The sequence below is a fragment of the Vulpes lagopus genome, chromosome 4, assembly GCF_018345385.1.
Source record: "Vulpes lagopus strain Blue_001 chromosome 4, ASM1834538v1, whole genome shotgun sequence".
NCBI classification, from domain to species: Eukaryota; Metazoa; Chordata; class Mammalia; order Carnivora; family Canidae; genus Vulpes; species Vulpes lagopus.
In genome coordinates this window covers 31126602-31152216 of record NC_054827.1, presented here as the reverse complement: position 1 = coordinate 31152216, position 25615 = coordinate 31126602, and the positions used below count along the sequence as shown (strand labels likewise).

Below are 25615 nucleotides of genomic sequence, written 5' to 3'. Positions count from 1 at the left end.
GTCAACTATAGGATTAGAATAACAACTTTCATGAATATAGGAATACAAGATAGTTGTGTATGGTCTTTGTAGTTATCAAGTTGCTTTCCTTTTTACTGAAATTTTGTGGACATGTAGTCCCTGACTCTGCTCTAGATAAGAAGAGTCACATAAGAACCCTTTCTATTCTCTGTCTTACTGAAGGCCAGTACGGGAGGAGAGCTCTGACTGGGCTTCAGAGCAGCTTGGTTAAGCCAACCCAGAGAGACCAGCTGGTAGATTGATCAGGGAAATTCTATCTCAGCTTTCTGGGTTTGGAATTCTCCTCCCTGAAAAGTAGTGGCTGAGGTGACTTTTGTCTTAAAGAGGTCAATTATTCTTGGGTATTTATGAAAAAAGTGACCCAGGGTTCAAGCTTAAAGAGAACCATGAAATGGGGTAAATTTAAGTTTGAATCATCGATCCAAACCATTTCGTATCTTGCCCCCTGGACTTGATTCGTTTCACATCCTCTGTCCATCTTCCTTTTCAAAATTCTCCTCCTTTATGTGTGACTCCACTGCAAAAACTAACATTTTAATGATGACTCTAAAACAGTGCTCAGGGGGGTGGAGATTAGGGAAATCTAGACACAACTTTCCTTGGGGCTTTTTTCTTTTTTTGTTTTGTTTTGTTTTTATTGAAGTTTGATTTGCCAACATATAGTATAATATCTGGTGTTCCCCATCAAGTGCCCTCCTCAGTGCCCTTCACCCAGTTACCCCAACCCTGTCCACCTCCCCTTTTGCAACCCTTTGTTTCCCAGAGTTAAGAGTCTCTTGTGGTTTGCCTCCCTCTCTAATTTTTCCCACTCAGTTCCCCTCCTTTTCCTTATAGTCCCTTTCACTATTTCTTATATTCCCCATAAGAGTGAAACCATATGATGATTGTCCTTCTCCAATTGACTTACTACACTCAGCATAATATCCTCCAGTTCCATCCACGTCGAAGCAAATGGTGGATATTCATCCTTTCTGACGGCTGAGTAATATTCCATTGTATATCTACACCACATAGTCTTTAGTCATTCTTATTGCCTGCTTGCTCCATCCCACTGCTCACAAGATTTGTGTAAGCTCCTCCACGCCCTGGTTAAGGACTACTACTCTGCCACCTGAGGCGTCAGAGGTTTCAGAGTGAAATAGCAGGCAGTGAACTGTATAGTTAGGGCTGAGGAACTTTCTGTCCAATAATTTATCTAACTATAGTAAACAAAAAACCAGACAACTACTCCTCCTCATCTCAAGGTTAGCCCAACTCGTCTTCCTGCTCTGAGCCCCCAAAACATCAGGAAATGGGTTAAAATGAGTATAATCCACTAGGACTTCTCTGGCAACTCTTATTTCATCTGCATTTCATTGATGAGAAAAGAAATAATGACATTCATTTTGAGCTTATGGTCCCACGGGTAATATGATAATTAACACACATATACTTACTATTTTCCAGCTACTGATCTTAATGCTTTTTATATTAATATACTCAATTTGTATACTCCTTATGTACTAATATTTTCATTTAATCTTTTGATATATGTGATATATTATCAGCATTTTATAGTAATCTGAAGCACAGTGAGAGTTTGAATAATTTGCTTAAAGTCACACAGCTAAGAGGTGACCAATGCAGAATTCATATACTTCACCACTGCACTATGCTGCCTCTTCAGATGCTAAGATTATGAATATAAGTAGAGAACCTCTGGTATGGTTTCAGTTAAGAAAAGTAGAAGTAATAAAAGGCAAGAGGGGTTATAAATCTTCGAACATCAGAATTGATAATGGCCGTCAAGATGATAAGAACTGCCCAGTTTGGAAATAACAACATTGAGACCCCAAAGAGTAGCATGTCTTCACTTAACCATAGTGAATCCGTGGCACAGTTATCCATAGCATTCAAGTCTTCTGAACTCTCAATTAGCATAGTAGGAGGAAAAAATTGGTGGGAATGAGCAAACTCAATTAGCTCAAGAAAGAAAAGGCTATCAAAGAAGAGTGGACTGGGGATACCCCACATCAGGCTCTGAAACATGAAATCTTCAGCCTGAAATTTGTAGTAATCCAAAGTCAGAAAAATTTTCTATTTTGCTACCTATTGCTAGGTTCTTAAGTTCTCTTTGAAAGTTAATTCATTGGGAGAACTTCCAGATATTATCACGACTTTTAAATCTACAAGGCCAAACAGCCCCCTTCTAGAGTGATGTGCTCTCCAGCACATTTTGACTAGAGCTCTCTCCAGATTCAAATTCCCACACAAGCATGCCAGACCCATAAGCATTTCATGGTACTCTGCTGCCATCGTCTGGCGAAATGAAGTCAAGAACAGCTGACATTACCCACTATTTCAGCATCTGGATACCAAATTAGTTGATAAGAGTTCTCCCTGACTTAAGGGACAGGCATGGCAGGAGTGGTGACTGAGGATCAGGGCCCAGCAGGAAGAAATGATTCTATTATGAGAAGAATAAAAGATTCTGAGAATTGTGATAAATATAGCGAAGCTCAAACATTAGATTATAAGTTGAAAGTTTTACTAATTTATTCTCTAGATACTATTAAATTCATATTACAGAGGTGGGTAACATTTGGCATATCTATACATATGATGGCAGAGCCTTTCTATTAATGCAAAGAATCTTTCCCTCTTTATACTAGAGCAACTTTCTACTTTAAAAAATATATATAGTAAGGGTGCCTGGGTGGCTCAGTTGATTAAATGTCTGACTTGATTTCAGCTCAGGGTTGTGAGATCAAGCTCTGTCCAGGAGGGAGCCCTCTCCCTCTTCCCCTTCTCCCATTCCCCCTCCCCACTTGTGTGCTCTCTCACTCTCAAAAAATAAAAATAAATAAGATAAAATAAGTAAAATAAAATAGTAAAAATACACTTAAAAGCTTGCTAGAAGGGGATTATTAATTTTTATAAAACATTTTTGTTTTGCAAAATGACTAACAGAATTATATGCATATAAGAGTGTATACCGAACTTGCAAAAGTTTGATTTACATTGTGTTTACAGGAATACATCTACTGTGTGAAACCATGTTAAATTTTCATTTATTATAAAGATACATGTAGTGAGATGACACTTTTAAAGGATTGATTTTTCTTTCTTCTTTTTTTTAAATGAAATATTTCTCCTATATATTTGGTCTCATCCCTTGCCTCAGGGAAGATTTATAGATTAAAGAACACAAAAAGAGTCAATGTTTAGCTTCTGAATTCCAAATAAGGTCTTAAAGCCCATTTAATTAACAATCTTCAGACTTAAGCATTCAGTGTCAATCTTATGCACAATAGATATTTCAGGTTCCCCTCATCCCAACTCACATCTAAGGCAGAGATTCTACAGTGAGAGAATCAAACCAAGAAGACCAGAGGCTACCACCACTGCCCTGTGCCCTGCTCAAAAAGCATATGTGTCATTTCAAGAGAAGTAGATCACTGTCCCGATTCTCAGCTCTGGAGCAGTGGCTCATTCTGCCCAAAGGGAGAGGCAGGTCATAGAAACAAGAGCTGAAGGTCTTCCCAAGGGAGTTGGCTTTATCTAAAAAAGTGTGGAAAAGTTCAAGCTGCTCTTGAAAACAATGGTGGTTTTGGTGGCAAACAATTAGTTGCTCCGTGAGAGCAACAAGGTAAACCATAGTAAACCAGAGTTTACTACAGTGAAATGGGAAAAGAGACAGCTAATAAGTGTTTTCTTTGGGCCTGGAAGGACCTCAAAGATTGGTCTCAAAAACTACTCCTGCAATGGAGTCCACAATTAATTGGATAATACCTTAGAACAATATATGCCTGAGGGATTGTCAAGAATAATAGAGTCTGCAGCAGACAGTTTGTCTACCCCAAGAGCTGGGTGTGATACCAACAGAGGCAGAGAGATGAACAGAAAGATCAGCAAAAGAGATAAATTTGCAAATGGAACTAAACGTGTTAAACATCTCACCTTGAAAAATTTTCCTGGATTAACCAGGTGGGCCCAATGTAATCACCGGAGTTCTTTCAATATGGAACAGGGAGGCAAAAGATCCAGAGTTAGATAAGGAAACATGATGATGGAAGCAGAGTCTGAGTGATGAGACCTGACCTGAGTGAGAAAGACCTGACCAGAAATTTCTGGCTTTGAAGACAGAGGGGGCCATGAGCCAGGAAGTACAGGCAGCCTCTGCAATCTGAGTAAGAAAGGGTATGGATTCTTGCTTGGAACTTCCATAAAGCTCCCTGCTAGGTAGGGGCAGGAATACATCTTTAGACTTTTAGACTCCTGAATGATAAAGTAATGTTAATTTATCAGTAAGCCACTAACTGAATGGTAATTTGTTATGGTAGCAGTTGCAAACTAGTGCAGTGCCCAACGACAAATTTGAACTGCCAGAAGAAAAAGATCAGCAAATGTAAGGACAGATTGATAGAGACTGCAATTAAAAAGAGCAAGAGCAAAAGAAAGAGAGAGGCATACAATGAAGAGAGAGACAAAGAGACAGAGAGAGAGGGAGAAGAAAAACAGTTCGAGAAAAATGTGGATCCCCATTAAGTGTATCATTTACATGTAAAGATAGGACCAATTAAAGGAAGAAAGATGAAGGAGAAGAAAAAATACTTAAATAAATAATGAAATAAATCTTCCCAAATTTGATGAAAAATATTCATCTACAATTATTGGCACACTTCAGAGGCATTGTGAGTTTGGTTCCAGACCACTTCAATAAAGCAGATATCAGAGTAAAGCAAGTCAATAGTATTTTTTTGATTTCCTAGTGCATATATAAGTTATGTCTATGCTATACTATAGTCTAAGTGTACAATAGCATCATGTCTAAAAAAGTACATATTTAATTTAAAAAATACTTTATTGATAAATAATGCCAATCTTTATCTGAGCTTACAGTGAATCACAATGTTTTTGCTGGTGAAGAGGCTTGCGTCAGTGCTGGTGGCTGCTGACTGATCAGAGTGGTGGCTGCTGATGGTAGGGGTGTCTGTGGCAATTTCTTAAAAATAAAACAATGAAATTTCCTGTATCAACTGACTCTTCCTTTCACTTGAACACATTGAAGCATTGTAGGGTTCTTAACTTGCCTAATTTCAATATTGTGTCTCAGGAAATAAGGAGGCCTAAGGAGAAGGAGTGGAGTAGCTGGTCAGAAGAACATACAATACACATGCAATAGTTATCAATTAAGTTATATGTATTGTATGGGCATGGTCCATGGCATCCAAAACAATTACAATAGTAACATCAAAGATCACTGATCACAGGGTCACCTGGATGGCTCAGTGGTTGAGAATCTGCCTTTGGTTCTAGTCATGATCCCAGGGTCCTGGGATCAAGTTCAGTATTGGGCTCCCTATGGGGAGCCTGCTTCTCCCTCTGACTATGTTTGTGCCTCTCTCTCCGTGTCTCTCATAAGTAAATAAATAAAATATTTTTAAAAAATCACTGATCACAGATCATAACAATTATAATAATACTAAAGTTTGAAATATCACTAGAACTACCAAAATGTTACTCAGAAACGAAGTGAGCAAATGCTGTTAGAAAAATGGTGCCAACAGACTTGCAGCTGTAGAGTTGCCAAAAACTTTAATTTGTAAAAAATGCAATACCTACAAAGCACAATAAAGTGAAGCACAATAAAATGAGGTATGTCTGTATTATTTTCCTATGAATGCTATAACATATAATTACCCAAAATGTTGGCTTAAAACAATATTCTTTTATTTTCTTCCAGTTCTGGAGTTAGGAAGTCTGAAGTAATTTTCCCTGGGCTAAAATCAAGGCATTAAATTCCCTTTAGGGATTCTAGGGGGTAATCGATTTCCTTGCCTTTTCCAGCTACCAGAGAAGCTCCCTGTATTCCTTGCCCAGTGGCCCTGTCCTCCATCTTCAAAGACAGTGACATAACATTTTGTCACTCTGAATCAGCTTCCATTTTTTTTCACCATAGCCCCTTTCTTTTGTGTACATAGATCTTCTTTTGACTCTCTTTCATAAGGATCCTTATGATTACACTTAGATTCCACATAGATAATCCAGGATAATCTGCCGATCTCAAGATCCTTCATTTAATCACATCTGAAAAGTTCTTTTGTCATATGAAAATAACATTCACAGGGTTCCAGAGGTAGGATATGGATATCTTTGGGAGCCATTACTTAGCCTATTACATTACACATACAAAGATCTCAGTGAACTTGAAATAGGATGAAAAAAAAGATATCCAGATACAGACGTATCATAGTAATAATGCAAAAAGTCAAAGACAAGAAAATCTTGAAAGCAACAGGAGACAGACAAACAAATAAAACTTGATTTACACGTAAAACCCAGTGAGATTAACAGATGACTTTTCATCAAAAAGAATGAAAGCTAGAAGGCAGTAGGATGATGTAACCAAAGTGCTGAAATAAACTGTCAAACAGAAATTTTATATCCAGTAAAACTCTCTTTCAATATTGGTACTGAGGCACACCCCAAAAAAATGATAAAGACTTCAGAAAGTTTGGCCCTCCATAAAAACAAAGAATAAACTTAAAAAAGTGGTCAGAATGATGTTTTTTCAGAATTCTGAAAACTAACTGGCAGTAACCCAAGAACAATTAGTTCAGAAAAACAAATATATCTCAATAAAAATAGCAATATTTGTGGTGTTTTAACTTATATTAGTCCTATCTCCAACTCTATAGCTAATCAATATCCTTGAAAAATAATGCCCCATATTCCTGGTGCCAGAGGGAGTAGAACAGAACTACATTTCTCTCATAGCCTTATTTCCAAAGAAGAGTCATTATTTGACTTGTGTAGTAGTTTCCTGGATGATCCTACTTGAATGGATTGTCTTTTTAAACCTTATTTGAATTTAGCTAGTTCTAAAATCCTCTACCCAGTAAGCTATACCAAATGTTTTAGCTTCACAGGTGTATTAAACAATGGATAAAAGATAGGGCAAACAATAGACTAAATAAAGTTTAAAGGGGAAACTGATAAATGACTTGTCAATAAACATTTTAAAAACCTCTGGAATACTACCGAGAACAACAACACACATCCCAGGACCCCAAGACTATGTATAGATGTGCATGCTGCAAAGGCCTTAGCTCTCACCAATTGCCTTTGGTATTCTATGCAAGCAGGAAGTGATGGCTAAAGCAGAGTTGTCAACTGCCTACCTGAATATTGAAGGCATACCTCAACAAAAACACAGAATCCCTTGACAAATACTGGGAGATTTACTGGTTGCAGGTATTTAACAAGATCTCTGTCCAATTATTAGATGGCCACTAAGCTAACACAATAGAGAATTCAGTGGCTAACAATAACAAAGATGCAGACATTATGTAGTTCATAAAAGTCACTAACATAATGGCAACTACAACAAACAGTAACAACAAAAAACACTGGGGAAGAAGGTGGGTGAAATCTAATTTCCATAATTACCACACTTACAATATTTTCAATGTCTAATTTACAACAAAAATTTATGAGACATGGAAAGAAACATGAAAATATTGTCTATACACAGGATGAAAACCTATCAATAAATACTGTCCCTGAGAGTGCCCAGACATTGCATTTACTAATCAGACTTTAAATCTATTAAAAGGTATTTTAAGTATGTTCAGAGAACTAAGGGAAATTATAGCTAAAGAACTAAGGAATATGAGAGGGGCAGCCCCAGTGGCACAGTGGTTTGGCGCTGCCTGCAGCCTGGGGTGTGATCCTGGAGACCTGGGGTTGAGTCCTTCGTTGGGCTCCCTGCATGGAACCTGCTTCTCCCTCTGCCTGTGTCTCTGCCTCTCTCTGTGTCTATGAATAAATAAATAAAATCTTAAAAAAAAAAAGAATATGAGAATGATGTCTCATAAAACAGAATAGCAATAAAGTGTTACAGTTATTAGGGGTGCCTGGCTCAGTCAGTTAAGCATCTGCCTTTGGCTCAGTCATGATCTTAGGGTCCTGGGATTGAGCCCCACATCAGGCTTCCTGCTCACTGGGAGCCTTTGCTCTCTTTCTCTTTCTCTTTCTGTGTCTCTCATGAATAAATAAAATCTTAAAAAAAAAAAACCTTTTATTTTATTTATTTATTTATTTATTTATTTATTTATTCATTCATTCATTCATTCTTTCATTCATTCATTCATGAGACACACACACACACAGAGAGAGAGAGAGAGAGAGAGGGGCAGAGACAGAGGGAGAAGCAGGCTCCACACAGGGGTCCGATGTGGGACTTGATTCCAGGACCCCAGGATCATGCCCTGGGCCAAAGGCAGGTGCTAAACTTCTGAGCCACCCAGGGATCCCCAAAACCATTTTTTTCTATCTGATTTAAAAGATGAATGTAAAAAGAAATAATTGCAAATCTATGCTGATGGCCACATATACATAAAGAATTTGTGATGATAACCTAAAGGGAGGAAATGGAACTATATAAGAACATAGTTTTTGTATACTATAGAAATTAACTTGGCATTAATCTAAACAAAACTATTATACATTGTATGTTAACATTAAATCCCAGGCCAACTACCGAGAAAATAACTAAAAAATATATATGACAATAAATGGCAACGGAATTAAAATGGTACACTAAGAAATATCTAACACAAAAGAAGTCTGTAATAAATGACTTAAGAAACAAAAAAGATATGACATATAAGAAACAGTAAAACAGCAGTTGTAAATACTAAGTTATCAGTTAATGCATTAAATGTGAATGAATTAAACTCTGTAATAAAAAAGCAAGGATTGGCAGATTGGAGAAAAAACATGATCCAACCCTATCATGCACACAAAACACATACTTTTGATTCAAAAGCACTAATAGATTGAAAGAAAAAGGATGAAAAAGATATTTCATGTAAATGGTAACCAAAAGAGGGCTGGGGTTATGCTAATTTCATGCAAAATAGAATTTAAGACAAATATATTACTAAAGACAGAGACATTTTAGAATGATAAAATGGTTAATCTAAGATATAACAGATCATAGGCACATAACAGTATAAACCCAAAGCATATAAGTCATAAAGCTAACATATTTAAATGGGGAAATAGATAATTCAACAATAATAGCCGGAACTTTAATACCCCACTTCCAATAACAGATAGAACTACCCATTGTTCTATCAGCAAAACTCAGTCAGGAAATATAAGACTTAAAAAAAAGACCTTATAAACCAACTAGACCTAACAAGCATCTATAGAACATTCCAGTCAATGACAGAAGAATAGTCTTCTCAACTATGCATTGAATATTTTCTAGGATAGATCATATAATTGTCCATAAAATAAATATGGATAAACTTAAAGGAATTTATATCATACAAAGTATGCTCTTCAACTACAACGAAATGAAATGAAAAATCAGTAAAAAGGAATTAAGGAAATTCATAAATATGTGGAAATAAAAAGAACACATGTCTAAATAACCAATGGGTCCTCCTCTTAAAAATCAGAAGTGAAATTATAAAATACTTTTAGATGAATGTGAAAATTAAAACACTACTCATCAAATACATGGCATATCCCTAAAGAGTGCTTAGAAAAACTTTTTGATTTTACACTTCTATTTATTAAAAAACTTATAAAATCACATGACCTAATGTAATATTTCATGTTAAGATATTGAGAAGAGAAAATTAACCCATGTCAAGCTTAAAGAAGGAAATACTAAAAATTAGAGTATACATAATTTAAAGATTGAACAATAGTAGATAAAAATAAATTAAAATTGGTTCTTTGAAAAACCCAGCAAAATTGACAAGCATTTTTGGCAATATTGGCCACCAAAATGAAGAAACATTCATATTACTAAAATCATAAATGAATGGGTGGATATTACTACTGATGTGACATAGATGAAAAGGATTATAAGGAATATTTATGTATACAATACTTTGTATGTCAACAAATTTGATAACAGAGATTAGATGAACAAATTTCTAGAAAGAGAAAACCATCAAAACTGTTTCAAGAAGAAACAGAAAACCTGAATAGGTCTATAAGTAAAGAGATTTAATTATATATATATATATATATATATATATATATATATATATATATATATATTTTTTTTTTTTTTTTTAATTAGGCCCATGGCTTTACTGGTAAAAATTTATCAAGTGTTTAAAGAAGAATTAACAATAATCCTTCACAAATTCCTCCAAAATCCAAAAGAAAAGAAATTCTTCTCAATTGATCCTTTGGGGCCAAATTTACCATGATGGGGAAAGCAAAGACATCACCCCCCAAAAAGGAAACTACTATCCAACATCTCTTTTGAAAATAGATGTAAAATTCCTCAACAAAATGCTAGCAAACCAATTCCAGCAGATATAAAAAGGATTTTACACTACAACTAAATAGGATGTTGGCTTAATATCTGAAAATCAATTAATGTAATATTAATAGAATAAAGGACAAAAACCACATGTTTAAAAAAAAGAAAAAAAAAACATTTGACAAAGATCAAAACCATTCATTATAAAACTAGAAAAAATAACTCAAGAATTTAGGAATAGAAGAGAATATCCTCAACCAGATAATGAGCATCTATGAAAAACTCACAGTTAACCTCATACTTAATGCTTTCTCCTTAAGGTCAGGAACAAAGCTCTTACCGCTTCTATTCAATATTGTACTGGAGGTTATTCCAGGGTAATTTTGCAAGAAAGTGAAATAAAAAGCTATAAATAAAGAATTAGAGCTAATAAAACAAGTTCAGTAAGGTTGCAGAATACAAGATCAATACACAAAAATCAACTTTATTTCTATACCTTAACCATGAATCATCTGCAAACAGAAGCAAGAAAACAATTTAAGAGGCTCTTGAATGGGTCAATCAGGTAAGCATCCCACTCTTGGTTTCAGCTCTGGTCATGATCTCAGGGTTGTGAGACTGAGCCGCATGTAGGGCTCTGTGCTCAGTGTGGAGTCTGCTTGAGATTCTCTTCCTCTCCCTCTACCTCTTCCTCTACCTTCACTCACAGTCTTGCTCTCACTCTCTGATTTAAAGGATTAAATAAAATCTTTTAAAAAAATTCATTAACAATAGTACTAAAAAGAACAAAGCACATAGGAATCAACTGAACAAAAGTAGTATAAAACCAATTATCTGAAAATTATAAAACACTGTTGAAGGAAATTAGAGATATAAATAGATATAAAGACATCGCATGTTCAAGGGTTGGAAAACTTACTATCTTCATGGCAATACTTCCAAAATTGACCTACAGATTCAACACAATGCCAATCAAAATCCCAGGTGGCTACTTTGTAGAAATTGACCTGTTTATCCTAAAATTCATAAGGAAATGAGGGACTAATCAAAAAAATCTTGAAAAAGATAACAAACTTTGAGAACTCGTATTTCCCATTTTCAAAACTTAATACAAAACTGCAGCAGTCAAGTCAATGTGGTACTGACACAATGCTACACATACAGATCAAAGAAATAAAACTGAGCCTCACAAATGTACCCACACCTTTGCAATCTATGGTTTTTTGATAAGGATACCACAAACAGTTAAACAGGGGACAATTTTTTAAAAAATGCTGCTGGGACAACTGAATAGCCACAAGGAAAAGAATGAAATTGGATCCTTTCCTTGCACCAAACATAAAAATCAACTCAAAATAGTTCACTGACCACAAGTAACAGCTGAACACATTAAATTCCTAGAAGACAATATTGGAGTAAATCTTTATGACCTCAGGTTAGCTATTCCACATACATACCATAAGCAACAAAAGATAAAATACAACACTGGACTTCATCAAAATTTAAATTTTTGTACCTCAAATTATATGAAGAAAGGAAGGAGACAAACTCCAAAATGGGAGAAAATATTGGCAGAACATACATCTGATAAAAGAAATGTATATATTCTAAGTACATAGAATATATAAAGACCATATACAACTCAATATCAGAAAGATAATAACCCAGTTTAAAAAAATGGGTAAAGGAAAAAAATTAAACAAACAAATAAATAAATAAAAATGGGTAAAGGATCTGAAAAGACATACAAATGGCCAATAAGATCCTCATAAAAATATGCTCAACTTCATTAGCCATCAGAGCAATTCAAGTTAAAACCACAATAAGATCCCAGTATACCCATTAGGATGGCTATTATTTTTTTTTTTAAGGATGTGGAGACATTGGAACTCCTGTGCATTGCTGGTGGAAATGTAAAATAATGTAACCACTGTGGAAAATTGTATAGTAGTTCCTCAAAAAATTAAACAAAGAATTAATATCTGATCCAGCAATCCTACTTATGAGCATATACACAGAAAATTGCAAGCAGGAACTCAGAATATCTGAGTGCCAATATTCATAGCAACATTATCCACAATATCAACAAGGTGAAAACAATTCAAGTGTCCATCAATAGATGAAGGAATAAACAAAATGAAGTATATCCATAGAATAAATAATGTTCAGCCATAAAAAGAAATGAGTAACTGATACATGCTACACCATGGCTAAGTGAAGGGTGCCAGACACAAGAGATCACATGCTGTCTGATTCTTATTTCTTGAAATGGCCCAAACAGGCCAATCTATATACCGAGACCGAGTAGGAGTAGCCAGGAGTGTGGACAGAAGAGAATGGGGAACAACTGCTACTGAGCATGTAGTTCCTTTCTGAGTTATGGAAATGTTCTAAAATTGTAGTGATGGTTGCACAAATCTGTTCACACACTATGACCCACTGAATTGTATGTTTTAAATGTATTTATTTCATGGTATTTAAATTATATCTTAATAAAGCTATTGAGATATAAAAATGTTAGAGCCAGGATGCCTCAAAAAGGACCCAGTCGGCTTCCCCGACACCCAATATACACAATTTGTGTTTCAGGTTGGTGAAGGGTGGCTGGAGAAGGAAAATAGGATAGCTCTGCAGTGTGCAAGGGGGAAAAATGAGAGATATGTTTCCACTTTCATATGGATTTTCACTGGTGGAGTGTGCTTAGAAGACTGGTAACACTGCAAGATGACTAGAGAGGAGACGAGGCAGTAAGTGGGCTTAAGCAGAGAGAAGGCCCACCTCCTGACACACATATATACACTCCAGGAGACTGAAAAATCCCAAACAGCCGAGGGGCCAAAATAATATATGGAATGAATTGACCAGGAATACTAGAAAAGGGGCTTTGCAGAAGTTTCTCTCTCTCCCTCTCCCTGTGCCCCTCTCCCCCATCTGTTCTCTCTCTCACAAACAAAACAAAACAAAAACCAATTATGATGTTAAGCACACTCCTGCATTTAAATAGAATACTGGAGAGAAGGAAAGGATAAGAACCTTAGAGATGAGAATAGTCCTAGTAGGAAATTCAAATTTCAAATTACGTTTAAATGGTGAAACACTGGGATTTTACCCATAGAATCTTAAAGAACCTTGAAAAGACTGTTTTAAATCTTCCCTTTAAAAAGGAAGAAGTTATTATGGATGCTTGAGATTAATTTCTCTTCTGCAGCTATTAAGTAGGAAAGGTTGTTGGTAAGCGATTGAGTTCAATTAGAGATGAGGAAAAAATTACATATCCTCATCACTGTGTCAGAATGAGTAAATTTTTAACCCCATACAATCCATTCAGGAAACAGAGTACTCACAGAATAGGTATTGTTCCCAACACTGGGAAAAATGATAATTATGTGACACAATAGAGGTGTTAACTAACACTATAATGGCAATGATACTGCAATATAAATATATCAAATCAATACTTTGCACACCTTAAATTTACACAATGTTGTTTGTCAAATAAACGTAACTCAATAAATTTTTTTTTTTTTTTTTAAAGAGTAGTCATGAGGTGGCCTGGTAGCCAAGCCAGTAGTCAGATACAGGCTGAACTTTGGGACTGAAAATGGGAAAACCACTGTGATGGAGTGAAAAGCAATGGGCTGAAAGTCAGCTGGTCCGGAATTGAGTTGGGAGGTGCCTCCAATTGGGTCTTTAACTTTGAACGTTACTGAATCTCCTTCGATACCCATTTTTCTGGCCTGTGAAGGAGTCTAACTAGACATCTAGCAAGATTTCTTCCAGCTCCGAAAGATTGATTCTCAGGCCTTGTATTCCCAGTGGGAAAATCTCTGCCACTTCTTGGCCAAATTCAAATGGGTATTTTCTTTTAAGAGACAGAACTTCCTGCCTTTCTCATCCCCAGAAGCTGGGCTGAGGGCAACCAGATATAAAGTGCAGTTACCTGGGAACTGTTCATGGATCTTGGTTTTGCAGCTACATTTTCCAATCAGCTCAGGAATAAAGATATCACTGTGACAGGAGGCACAGTAAAGGGAGGCTCTAGACAAAGAAAGCAAATCAAGAATGACTTATGTGAGGCTTAACACTTACGGAAACTCAGTCTGTCTTCCATTAACTTGCATTTGCTTTAGGACTTTCTCCCCACAAAGTAATTAAAAAATTACCTTACGACTTCCTTTGTAGATTCAGCAATAAAGAATCCTAATGTGTTCTTACGCAGCCTTACTTGTGCAGATGGATTTAGTAGCAGACCACTGGAAACAGAAAATAAAAATACAGTAATTTTCCCCTTTAATTTCTGTGGCAATGTTTGGTGTTTCATTCTGTCATTACCAATGGATTCCCTAAATCCATTAATCCAGTTAATAAGACCATCCCCTTTTACTGCCAAACACAATAGAAAAAATGCATTTGACTATATTTCTTTGATTGCTGCTAAATATCCAGAAGGGAGCCAGGTCACAACATGATTGCTGAGTTGCACACAATTGATGTAAGAGTGAGCTCCTTCCTGGACTGTGTCTTCAATCTGAAATGGTTACACCAAATCAGATGCAATGAAGCCTAGCTAATTTAGGCTATCCAATGTTGTGGCCACAGCCACATGGTTGCAAGTCTTATAGCCCTAGTAATAGTGTTTAACCAAGGCTACTTGCCTCATAAAATTAAATTATGTCTAGTTACCCAGCTGGATTCAAAAGTTCCTTTTATTTGCCTATGCAATTTTTGAACTTGCATATTTCTTTTGACTTCATTTTTTTTTCTATCCCGATTGCCAGATTTTTAAGAGCAGGAGCCACTTGAATTGTTACTACTGCTACATGAACACTTTGATTCTCTCTTTTCTTATGGTTTACATATTTGAAAATGACATCTTACAAATTTCACCCATGGTATTCATATTCCTTGGTACAGTACTACATTATGACTATTTGAATTCCTCACATATCCCCCTATGTTTATTGGGATATTCCATCCTTATTTCTTTTAATTCAGACTTCCAACACAATGAGGTCTTATAACCTTAAAACTCCCATCACTTCATTTGCACATGGTAAGAGTACTTTTTTCCTCCCTTAAAACACTCCTTTTACATTAATATTGGAAAGAAGTCAAGTCTTAATTCTGGAAAAGCTTATTTTGTTGTTAGTGTACTCCAACATAACTTTTGAGTGTAAGAGGCTTACAAAAATAAAAGGGTTGCACCACAAAAGCTCTGCCAGACTATACCAAGAGTAGAAAGATGCTGGATAGCTGTGTTGAGGCTATGTTGAGATAGTTTATTACCTGAGACATTGAACAGAATTTTCCAAATATTTACTGACTGATATTAATGAGCAGAATAAATACTTTTAACTTTGAAAAGAAAAGAACATGAAACTATGCCTCCACCCCAATAGCATCAACTGATGTTCACTAGCTAGCAAGCATAAACTTAGTTGTATCTTCATATCTCTTCTTTTTAAGGGAGCCTCCTCTGAACTCATATTAAATATTTAGTTATGAAGATACTATCACAATATCTGTGTTTGCATTTGAAATAAGAGGTGAACTCTTTTTGAAGATTTTTCCAAACTGGCTTAATATCCTCTACATGGATCATGTCCAGTTGCTCTCTTAGAGAATGTTCACTACTGGAACAAGCTTATAACATTATCTGACTGGGGTCAGATCCAGATTTACTCTTAGCAGATGACAAATTAGTCCCTAAAACAAATCCTTATGACTGTCAAAGGCTTTTCCAGGTTGTGGAGTTTTTTGTTTTTTGTTTTTTTAAGATTGATTGATTGATTTATGAGAGAGATGCAAACATGCAAGCAGGGGAAGGGGCAGAGGGAGAGGGAAAGAAGGAGAGAATCTCAGGCAGACTCCCCACTGAGCATGGAGCCTGATGCAGGGCTCCATTTCACAAGTCTGAGGTCATGACCTAAGCTGAAATCAAGAGTCAGATGCTTAACCAACTGAGCCACCCAGACATCCTAGGATTTTTCAAGTTGTCAAGTATATTCAAGTGTATGAATTAGAAGAGAAAATAAAAGGTGAGAAAAGATAGGTTTCCTCTCCAGTTTTTCCATACTCAAGTCTAAACTCTAGCTCAATTGAGATGCCCTATTTTCCTTCCACTTATGGCTGTGGTGGATTTAGTACAGCATAGTGATCAGAATCACTGCCACCAAAAAAAAAAAAAAGAATCACTGCCACCAGAGCCATGCTGAATTCAGATTCTGGCTCTGCCATTTGGAGTTGATGTGAGTTTAGGAAAATTATAACTTTTCTGGGGCTCATCTTCCTGCCCTATAAAATGGGACTAAGAATGGTACCCATTGTTGTAAAGATTCAAGAGTTTATATAAGTATCTGTAGCACTGTTGGTCATGAACTAGCAATAGTGTAAAAGACTGCTATTATCCAAATGAGGATTTAATCCCATTGATTTACCTTACTCTTTGGTGAGAAACCAAAGTTAAATCTAAGTTGGAGCAGATTCCTCTTTCATTAGGGGTACATTATGTGCTAAGTAATAAACAACACCAGGACATCTTGAACATATGTGGAAATTAGCTGCCTAATAAATGTTTGTGTTTCTGGTCTGTGATGTCCCACAGTCATTCTAATAAAGTTTAAAGAAATCTAGGATGCTAAAATTTGGTTCAGTAGTTTACAAATACCAGTGAAAAATTTGACTATATCATGGGAACTTTAAAAAAATCTGTGGCCCCACCCTTGAAGATTTTGATTTTATAAAGTTCAGAGTGGGATTTTGGAATCTATATGCCTTTAAAACTTTGCAAATAATTCCAACTCATAGCCCATGTTGCTGAAGGCCAAGTTCTGGGCCACTCTAAAACCTCAACTGCCTAGCAAATGGGTTCTAAGACTGGAGTCTTTTTACCATGACCTATTTTTTTAAGATTTTATTTATTTATTCATGAGAGGCAGAGACACAGGCAGAGGTAGAAGCAGGCTCCATGCAAGGAGCCTGACGCGGGACTTGATCCCAGGACTCCAGGATCATGCCCTGGGCCCAAGGCAGGTGCCAAACCATTGAACCACCCAGGGATCCCCTCCATGACTTATTTTTGGCAGAGAGGACATCTGTGCACAAGTTTAGATTTTGAGATTTTCTTGAGCATGGCAGGATTGTTAAATAGAATTTAGTCAGCCTGACAATATTATTTGTTATTCTCTCCATAGTAGTATTCTCTCCTTTGTACAGTATTCCACTGACTTCTTTTGACCAGAAACATTTTGCAACATCTCTAGTTAGGTTTTTCTTCTTTCCAGCTTTTCATAGAAAATTGTCCCTTTGTAGTACATCTGACATCATTCAAGCTTCTTGAATTTTGACTATTTCACTATAATTTTAAGGCTCCTGATAATGTAAGTTTTATAGCTGGAAAGGGTCTCAGGTATTAAGGCAAACTCCTCATTTTATAGAGAATGGGCACTTCTCCAGCACCACAGGACTAGCTAGTCATAATCAGGATCAGAAGTTGGTCTGTTGATTACAATTTAACTCAACTTAGTTTTCCACTAAAAAACATACATAAGCCAATATCCAATGTCTTTCTTATCCCCCATCCCATTTAGACACTCAGTTTTTCTTATTTTTTCAGCATTTTTATCTCTATGTATAACATTGTAGCTGATCTGCTGTTTTTCCTGGATTTTCTTTTTTATTACACAATAAATTATCTTACTCCTCATATTATCTATCCATTATGGGTTCTTAAGAAATTCCAATGGTCTAATAATATTATTTATTTCTTTTATCTGCCCTAACAATGGCAGACTTTGTCCAGTAACCAAAATTTCCATTTTGCCATATTTTGTAGCTTAGTTTCTAAGGCTACATTTGTGGGAGCATGTTTTGGTCATAAATAATTCTCCTAATGCTATTTTATGGTTAAGACTTACAAGATTTGATAATAAATTAAAAGGAATAGATCTGAGAAGGAGACAATTTCTTCTCTCCTCAGCTCATGAAACAGGATTTGGGGAGGGCCATAAGAACAAAGGTAAAGAACAATGGCTACCCCACTAGCATAACCATTCTAACCTCAATCACTAGATTCTAACCCCAATGATTAGAGACAGTACTAAGTGTACCACAGCAGACTGGGTGCCCAATAAATTGGCTCTCAACAAATGGCAAAAGCTTAGTTATGGCTGTGTTTTTGGAAAAGTCTTAATCATAAAGAATCTCCTTTTAAAAAAGTGAAGAGATTCAAAGTCTTATTGGTACCTTTGACCATGAAACGTGGATTTGTGTTCAATGGCTATCAGCATGAGTCCCATCTTCACAAAGCAGAGCCTAGGAAGGAAGACAAGTAATTGTGAGGAAAGAGGATAGCCGGGTGCTAATTCATAAGAATATGACCAACACTTTGTGCTCCATCCATGCCTAGGAAGACACTAGCACCTCAGCAGAGGAAGAGTCTCCCAAATGTAAGGGAAATCATTCTAAAGTAAGTCATAGCCATGTCGAGGGTACAAATAGGGAACTGTCCCACACAGATTGCAAACTTCTAAACTGCAGAGATTCACACTTGCTTATTCTTACATCTTCAGGGTTTATCATGGAGCCTGGCCTATAGTGGGCCCCCAGTGAACATTGTTGAAAGAATGCCATTGCATGAAGAATGAGGAAAGCATTTATCTTAACTTACCGGGAAACTTCAGGAAAACTCATTCCAGTGAAGTCATCAGAGAGACGTTGAGTCAGGATTTTGTTCTTTAGGCCATTAAGGAAATATTTTTGCCATGGCTGTTTAGGAAAAACCTGGAATACACAATCATGCCACATGCAGCATACTGACATGGGATATAGGATGTTATAATTCAAATTGTATATCCTGCTAAGCAGCAAACCAGCACCCGTTGCACTTAGGTCACAGAAAAGAGATTTGTCCTAGTGGTTAACTGAAGACATGTCCAAGGAAGAACTAAAACTCTTACATCTCAACTATTTATACTAGAGAGCTCAGAATGAAATGAAAGCATCATAACTTGGTTTCTTCATACATGGCATTCAATGGCATTCAAGACTCCTTGCTGGAAACTGGAATTCTTTTAATAATTTCAGCACAGTAGACTGGTTTTTAAGTCAGTAACAGTAAGATGAGAAGGATAACATGGAATCGAAGTTGTCTCTTCACAGAAATGGCTGTTCAAGATTGTTTTCTAAAAATATTAGTTTTCTACTGACTAGCCACATACCACAAAGAAAAAAGTTCGTGGCTTCTGTCCTGTATTGGAACTCTTCATAGCTTTAAATGAACTTAAAGAGCCATCCTGATCAATGGAACTGAGAATATAAAACCAAGGATAGCAGTGGGTTTGCAGAGAAAAAAGCAATGGGAAGGGAGAAGGATATTTCTCAAAAATGCTAATGCAGTTTGCAGGGTGTGTGGCTGTTGGGTAACTCGTCTCTGATATTTGTATAAGAATTTTATTATGCTCCATACATCCTCATCATCCTCTCCCATCTACTGCCTAAGAATCCCCACCACACTGCTCTGACAGGGCAGGACAGGTCCCTTTTAAAGCCCAGAGTCTCAGGTGAATGTCTCTAATTTCTATAATCTCTGAAACACTGTGGCTATGAAGAGTTAAGACCAGTTCAGAAATACTCCTCATGGCCATCCTGTGGTTTAGGAAAAACAACACACACACACACATACACACACATATAAAGAAAACAAATCCTGTTTTACAAATAAGGACTGCTTGTATCAGGCAATCCAAGGACTCCCCCTCTAATCCCCTTTCCAAGATTTAGTGAATCTCCTGCCTTCTCTCAATCTCTTAAATTTCTCTTTTGAGGAGTGCTCACTTCACTGGGAGTCCCTATTTAAGTTCCATTAACTGAAAAAAAATGGCTTAATGTTTCTTACATAAATGTTTCAGTAAAAAAAATGATAGAGATGGAGATGATTTCCTGTGCTTACTTTTTAAAGATCAGAAAAGGAAAGATAAGATGGATTTTGGATTTAGATAGTAGTCAGGGAGCTCAAGTATTTTAGTTGGAATAGATCTAATCTAAGTTTAAGTCTAAGGCAATGCTGTGTGATTTGAAGCAACTGGAAATGCTCTTTGGACTATAATTTCTCACCCTGAAATTAATATAGGTAAAACATATATCATTGATCTAAGTTCTTTGAATCTGAGTACTGGGAAGTTTTACAGATATTAATGTAATACTTAGAAAAATCAGGTTACGAGATTAATAACTTATTTTATTGATACAGAAATTGACAGGGAAATTAAATGTCGAATCCAAGAAAAATGGGATATATGACACTATGGAGTCCTGGCTGTTAAACCCAAGTTAATAGTTTATTAGAGAATTTAAAATACCAGAGCAGAGTGTAGCATTAAAAACCATCTTATCCTAACTGCCCAGTTTAAGACTTCTGAAAGTATATTTTAGACTTAATTTCAAAAGAAAAATTACCATGACCACAAATCTCTCAATTCCTATATACCAAAAAGCTCTCATATGATGAATATTTACAGATGATCATCTTCAGTGAGGAGGTTACAACTTTAGATTACACAGAGAGAACAACAATATGATATAGGGTTAGTTTTATATCTCCTTCCTCTATTTCCATAAAACAGATGAAATCTTTGGAGAGGGCACTTATTCCATTTACCTTCCCAGCCATGGAAATTAAAATCAGAGTCATTACTACACATGTTATCTTGTTACTATGTAGACTATGTCTACTATGATACTACTAATGTCTTTCACACTCCTTAATGTTCTCAAGTATTTACAGTCTCCCCAGACCAGCAGCCTGGACACCTTTGGGAGCTTTTTCAGAAATGAAGCCCCATTCAGACTTTTGGAATCAGAATATGCATTTTTTTAAAGACTTTATTTATTTATTCATGAGAGACCAGAGAGAAAGAGAGAGACAGAGACAGAGACAAAGACAGAGGGAGAAGCAGGCTCCATGCAAGGGAGCCTGTCGTGGGACTCGATCCCGGGTGTCTGGGATCCGGACCTGGGCTGAAGGCGGAGCTAAACCCGTTGAGCCACCCAGGCTGCCCAAGAAGCTGCATTTTAACCAGCTCCCTGGGGGATATGCACGCATATTAAAGTTTTGGAAGCACCCTCTCAAACATCCTTGTCCTTGAGAGTTGTGAAAAAGGATGGATTCAAAGCCTGCTGAGTGGCTACAGTTTACAAATTCCAATGTCTTGGTTGGAGACTCTGTGGAGAGCCCAAGCGAATCACTATGGCATGTGTACATAACAATCATGCAGAGCAGTTATCTTGCACTAAGTGTACAGTACAAGCAGACAATTTCCTCACAAGTGATTTTCTAGGCTGTACATAGTGAGCAGGAAGAGAAGGCAAAGGCAGGTTCATTATAGCAGCATCAGGGCTCATTTCCTACTGCCTGATGGTCATTTCTATTTATCTATATATGACATTTCCTCACATTCATAGAAAGAATTACAGAATTCCGTCTGTGTTCTCAAGTTAGCATTTTGCTGGCCAGAGCAACTTTCATGTTTTGTTTTGTTTTGTTTTGTTTGTTTTTTGGTTTGGTGGATTTTGTTTTGTTTTGTTTCTTTAAAATAGTACCAGGATGAAACCAAAAAAGATGTAAACAGGGCAGCCCGGGTGGCTCAGTGGTTTAGCACCTGCCTTCAGTCCAGGGTGTGATCCTGGAGACCCGGGATCGAGTCCCACATGGGGCTCCCTGCATGGAGCCTGCTTCTCCCCCTGCCTGTGTCTCTGCCTCTCTCTCTCTCTCTGTGTGTGTGTGTGTGTGTGTGTGTGTGTGTGTCTTGCATGAATAAATAAACAAGATATTTAAAAGAAAAAAAGATGTAAACATTTTTTGGATTTATTAACAAAGGAAATAAAATGCAAAGAAAGGCCAAGAGGGAAATTGAGTAAAAAGGCAGGCATATGGAGAGGAAAGGTCACTCTCTGTAGAGCCTTTGGACAATGGGATACCGGGTCCACCTGAGGGGTAGAAACTTCCCAGGAACATTTCATGGGGGTAGCATTTCAAAAGTCATACTTTGTGCTATAGCAGTCATCCCAATACTCCCCTAAGCCACCTATTTTGTCTCAAAGGTAACAAAAGACCTGATGTGGGAGATTGTGAGTAGATACCCAACAGCCACAGGCATCAAACCTAGTGGTAAGACATGAAGTCAGACAATTCTCCTCCTGCTTAACTTACTATATGATCAAGCTAGTTAGCTTCACTGACTCATTACTGGAATTCTACTTTGAAATGTCAAGGGGAAACAAAATGCATTTAAAATGAATGACATAGTAGGTACTCAATGTATGGTGACTATTGTTATTACTTATGGAATGTTCCCAAAATAATCTGAAAAATTAGATTTCAACTGTTATTTGCATCATCATTTGTTCAACGAATATGTTTATTATTATCCATTTTATGCATTTAACTTATATTTAAATATATGATTTTGCCACTAACAATATAACATTTATTTTTATTTATATTTTTGCTCCACTTATTCAAAGTACTCCTACATTTATATTCATCACATTGCAGACTGCAGGTAGGAAGCAAAGACGTGATTTCTATTTTGCAGATAAATATTCTTAGACAAGAATAAGATCAATAACTTCTTCAAGGTCAGTGCAGTACCTGGGACTTTGATCTAGACTTCTCAATCCTTTTCGTAGTTCAAGTGGAAGTCAAATCTCATTTCTTGGGACATTCTTGCCTTCCTCAATTTTTTTTTTTCTATTTCTGATCCTGACATGTGAGGATATGGGGGGAAAAAAACCAAGATTCAACAGCAATTTACAAGATTACCTTTTTGTTTTGTTCAACAAATAGAGATGTTAGAAAGGTACACAAGCCTGGTACCAGACAGCCTTGGGCGATGAATCCAAGCTTCAACTCGGCAAAGCAGATGATGTTGTCGCCAGCAGTCCAGCTCCAGCTGGGGATCTTTGGCAGAAAAACCTGTTTTGGGGTAGAACAAATAAAATTCAAGGAAGTTGTTTTCTGAATGGACATCTTTCCTGCATTTATTTTAAAGCAGTTCCCTGAAAGCATTTATTGTGCCCATGTCAGTGGAAGTGATGAGAATAAATTTAGCCTTTAGAAATTGTTAGTGATCCACTTTTTAAAACAAAAATAGTGAGAGTTTTAAAATTGGGTCAGATGACATAGACCTCTGACTCTAACCTGAATGTACAATATTTGTTTTTGTCCTTGTTTTTACTGAAATATAATTGACATATGACACTGTATTAGCTTCAGGTATACAAGCAAATAATTCAGTGTTAGTATATGTTTGAAATGACCACTGCAATAATTCTAGTTACCATCCATCATCCCAATGTTTACAATTATTTTTTTCTTGTGGTAAGAACTCTTAAGATCTACCCTCTTAGCAACTCTTAAATATATAATAAAGTATCATCAACTATGGTCATGATGTTGTACATTATATTCCCATGATATATTTATTTTATTTTATTTTATTTTATTATTATTTTTTTTCTTTAAAGGGATTATTTTTTTTTAAAGATTTTATTTATTTATTCTTGAGAGATAGAAGGAGAGACGGAGCCAGAGACACAGGCAGAGACATAGCCAGAGACATAGGCAGAGGGAGAAGCAGGCTCCATGCACCGGGAGCCCGACGTGGGACTCGATCCCAGGTCTCCAGGATCGCGCCCTGGGCCAAAGGCAGGCGCCAAACCGCTGCGCCACCCAGGGATCCCTGATATATTTATTTTATAAACAGAAGTTTGTTCTTTTTGATCCCCTTTACTCTTCCACCTACTCCATCCCCATCACCCTCCACCTCTGGCAAACACTGATCTGTACTATCTAGGAGTATTTTTTTGTTGTTGTTGTTTTTTAATTTTTAAGGTACCATATATGAGTGAAATCATATGGTATTTGTCTTTTTCTGACTTATTACATTTAGCATAATTCCCTCAAAGCCCATCAACACTGTAGCAAATGCAGAATTTCCTTCTTTAATATGGCTGAGCAAAATTTCATTATATTTACATATTTTGTTATATATTTCTTTAAATATAAGTGGAGAATTTAGTCCATCTATATTTAAAGTGGAGAATTTAGTCCATATCCTTCCTTTCTTCTCTTAATCTCTTCCTTTGTGATTTGGTGGTTTTCTATAGATCTTAGAGTCCTTTTTCTTTGTTGTGTATCTACTATAGGTTTTCCCTTTGTGGTTACTCTGAGGCTTATATAATTCATTTTAATAACAACCTATACTTAAGCTTGATCACGTTCTAAAACTATGTTTTTACTCCTCCTCCCACATTTTGTGTTTGATATATCACAGCATACAGCTTTTGGTCTTGTGTAGCCCTTACTAAGGATCACAGCTATAGTTATTTTTACTACTTTTGTCTTTTAAACTTCATACTAGCTTCATGATTAATCCACCTTTACATGATTCGATTATTCTGAATTTTACAGCACATTTTCCTTTGACATTGAGATGTATATTTTTGTATCTTTTCCTGTTAGTAATTAATGCCCTCTCCTTTCAGTTTTAAGATGTTTCTCTAACATTTCTTATAAAGTAGTCCTAGTCATGATGAACTCCTGTAGATTTTGCTTGTATGGAAAACTTTCTTCTTTAATTTTGAATGACAACACTGCTAGGTAGAACATCCAGGGTTGGCAGTCTTTTTTATTTCTTTAAGTACTTTGAAAAGATTAGGTCACTCCCTTCTGGTCTGTGAAGATTTTTGCTAAAAAATCTGCTGGTAGTCTTATGTTGGCTACCCCTGCCTTTCTTTTCTGTTTTTAAGATTTTACTTATTTGACAGAGAGGGAGAGAGCAAAAGCAGGGGGAACAGCAGGCAGAGGAAGAGGGAGAAGCAGACTCCCCACTGAGCAGAGAGCCTGCTCGGTGGTCAATCTCAGGACCCTGGGATCATAACCTGAGCCAAAGGCAAACAACCAACCGTAGCCCAGGTGCCCTACAGTAGTTTCCTTATATATTACACCTTACTCTTCTCTTGCTGACTTTAAGATTCTTTCCTTGTCTTTAGCTTTTGACACTTTAATTATGAGTTTTAGACTAGGTCTCTTGAGTACATCTTATTTGGAATTCTCTGAGTTTCTTGGATGTGGATGTCTGTTTTCTTCCTCAGGTTAGGGAAGTTTTCAGTCACCATTTCTTCAAATACATTTTCTGCCCCCTTGCTTTTCTTTTCTCCTTCTGAGACCCTTATAATGTGGAGGTCGGCCCAATTGACATTGTCCCTTAAGCTATTCCCACTCATTTCACTTTTTTTATTTTTTGCTACTCTGATTAG

General features: G+C 36.5%; 1 protein-coding gene across 1 annotated transcript in view; it reads right to left on the bottom strand.

The window, feature by feature from the left end:
- KCNU1 (potassium calcium-activated channel subfamily U member 1) overlaps positions 1 to 25615 on the bottom strand; it is a 142155-nt gene that overhangs the window by 72446 nt on the left and 44094 nt on the right. Inside the window, 6 exon segments of the mRNA XM_041751038.1 lie at positions 14238 to 14335; positions 14461 to 14550; positions 17849 to 17861; positions 18549 to 18610; positions 18966 to 19078; positions 23118 to 23270. Of these exon segments, the coding sequence (XP_041606972.1) occupies positions 14238 to 14335; positions 14461 to 14550; positions 17849 to 17861; positions 18549 to 18610; positions 18966 to 19078; positions 23118 to 23270 (529 nt within the window).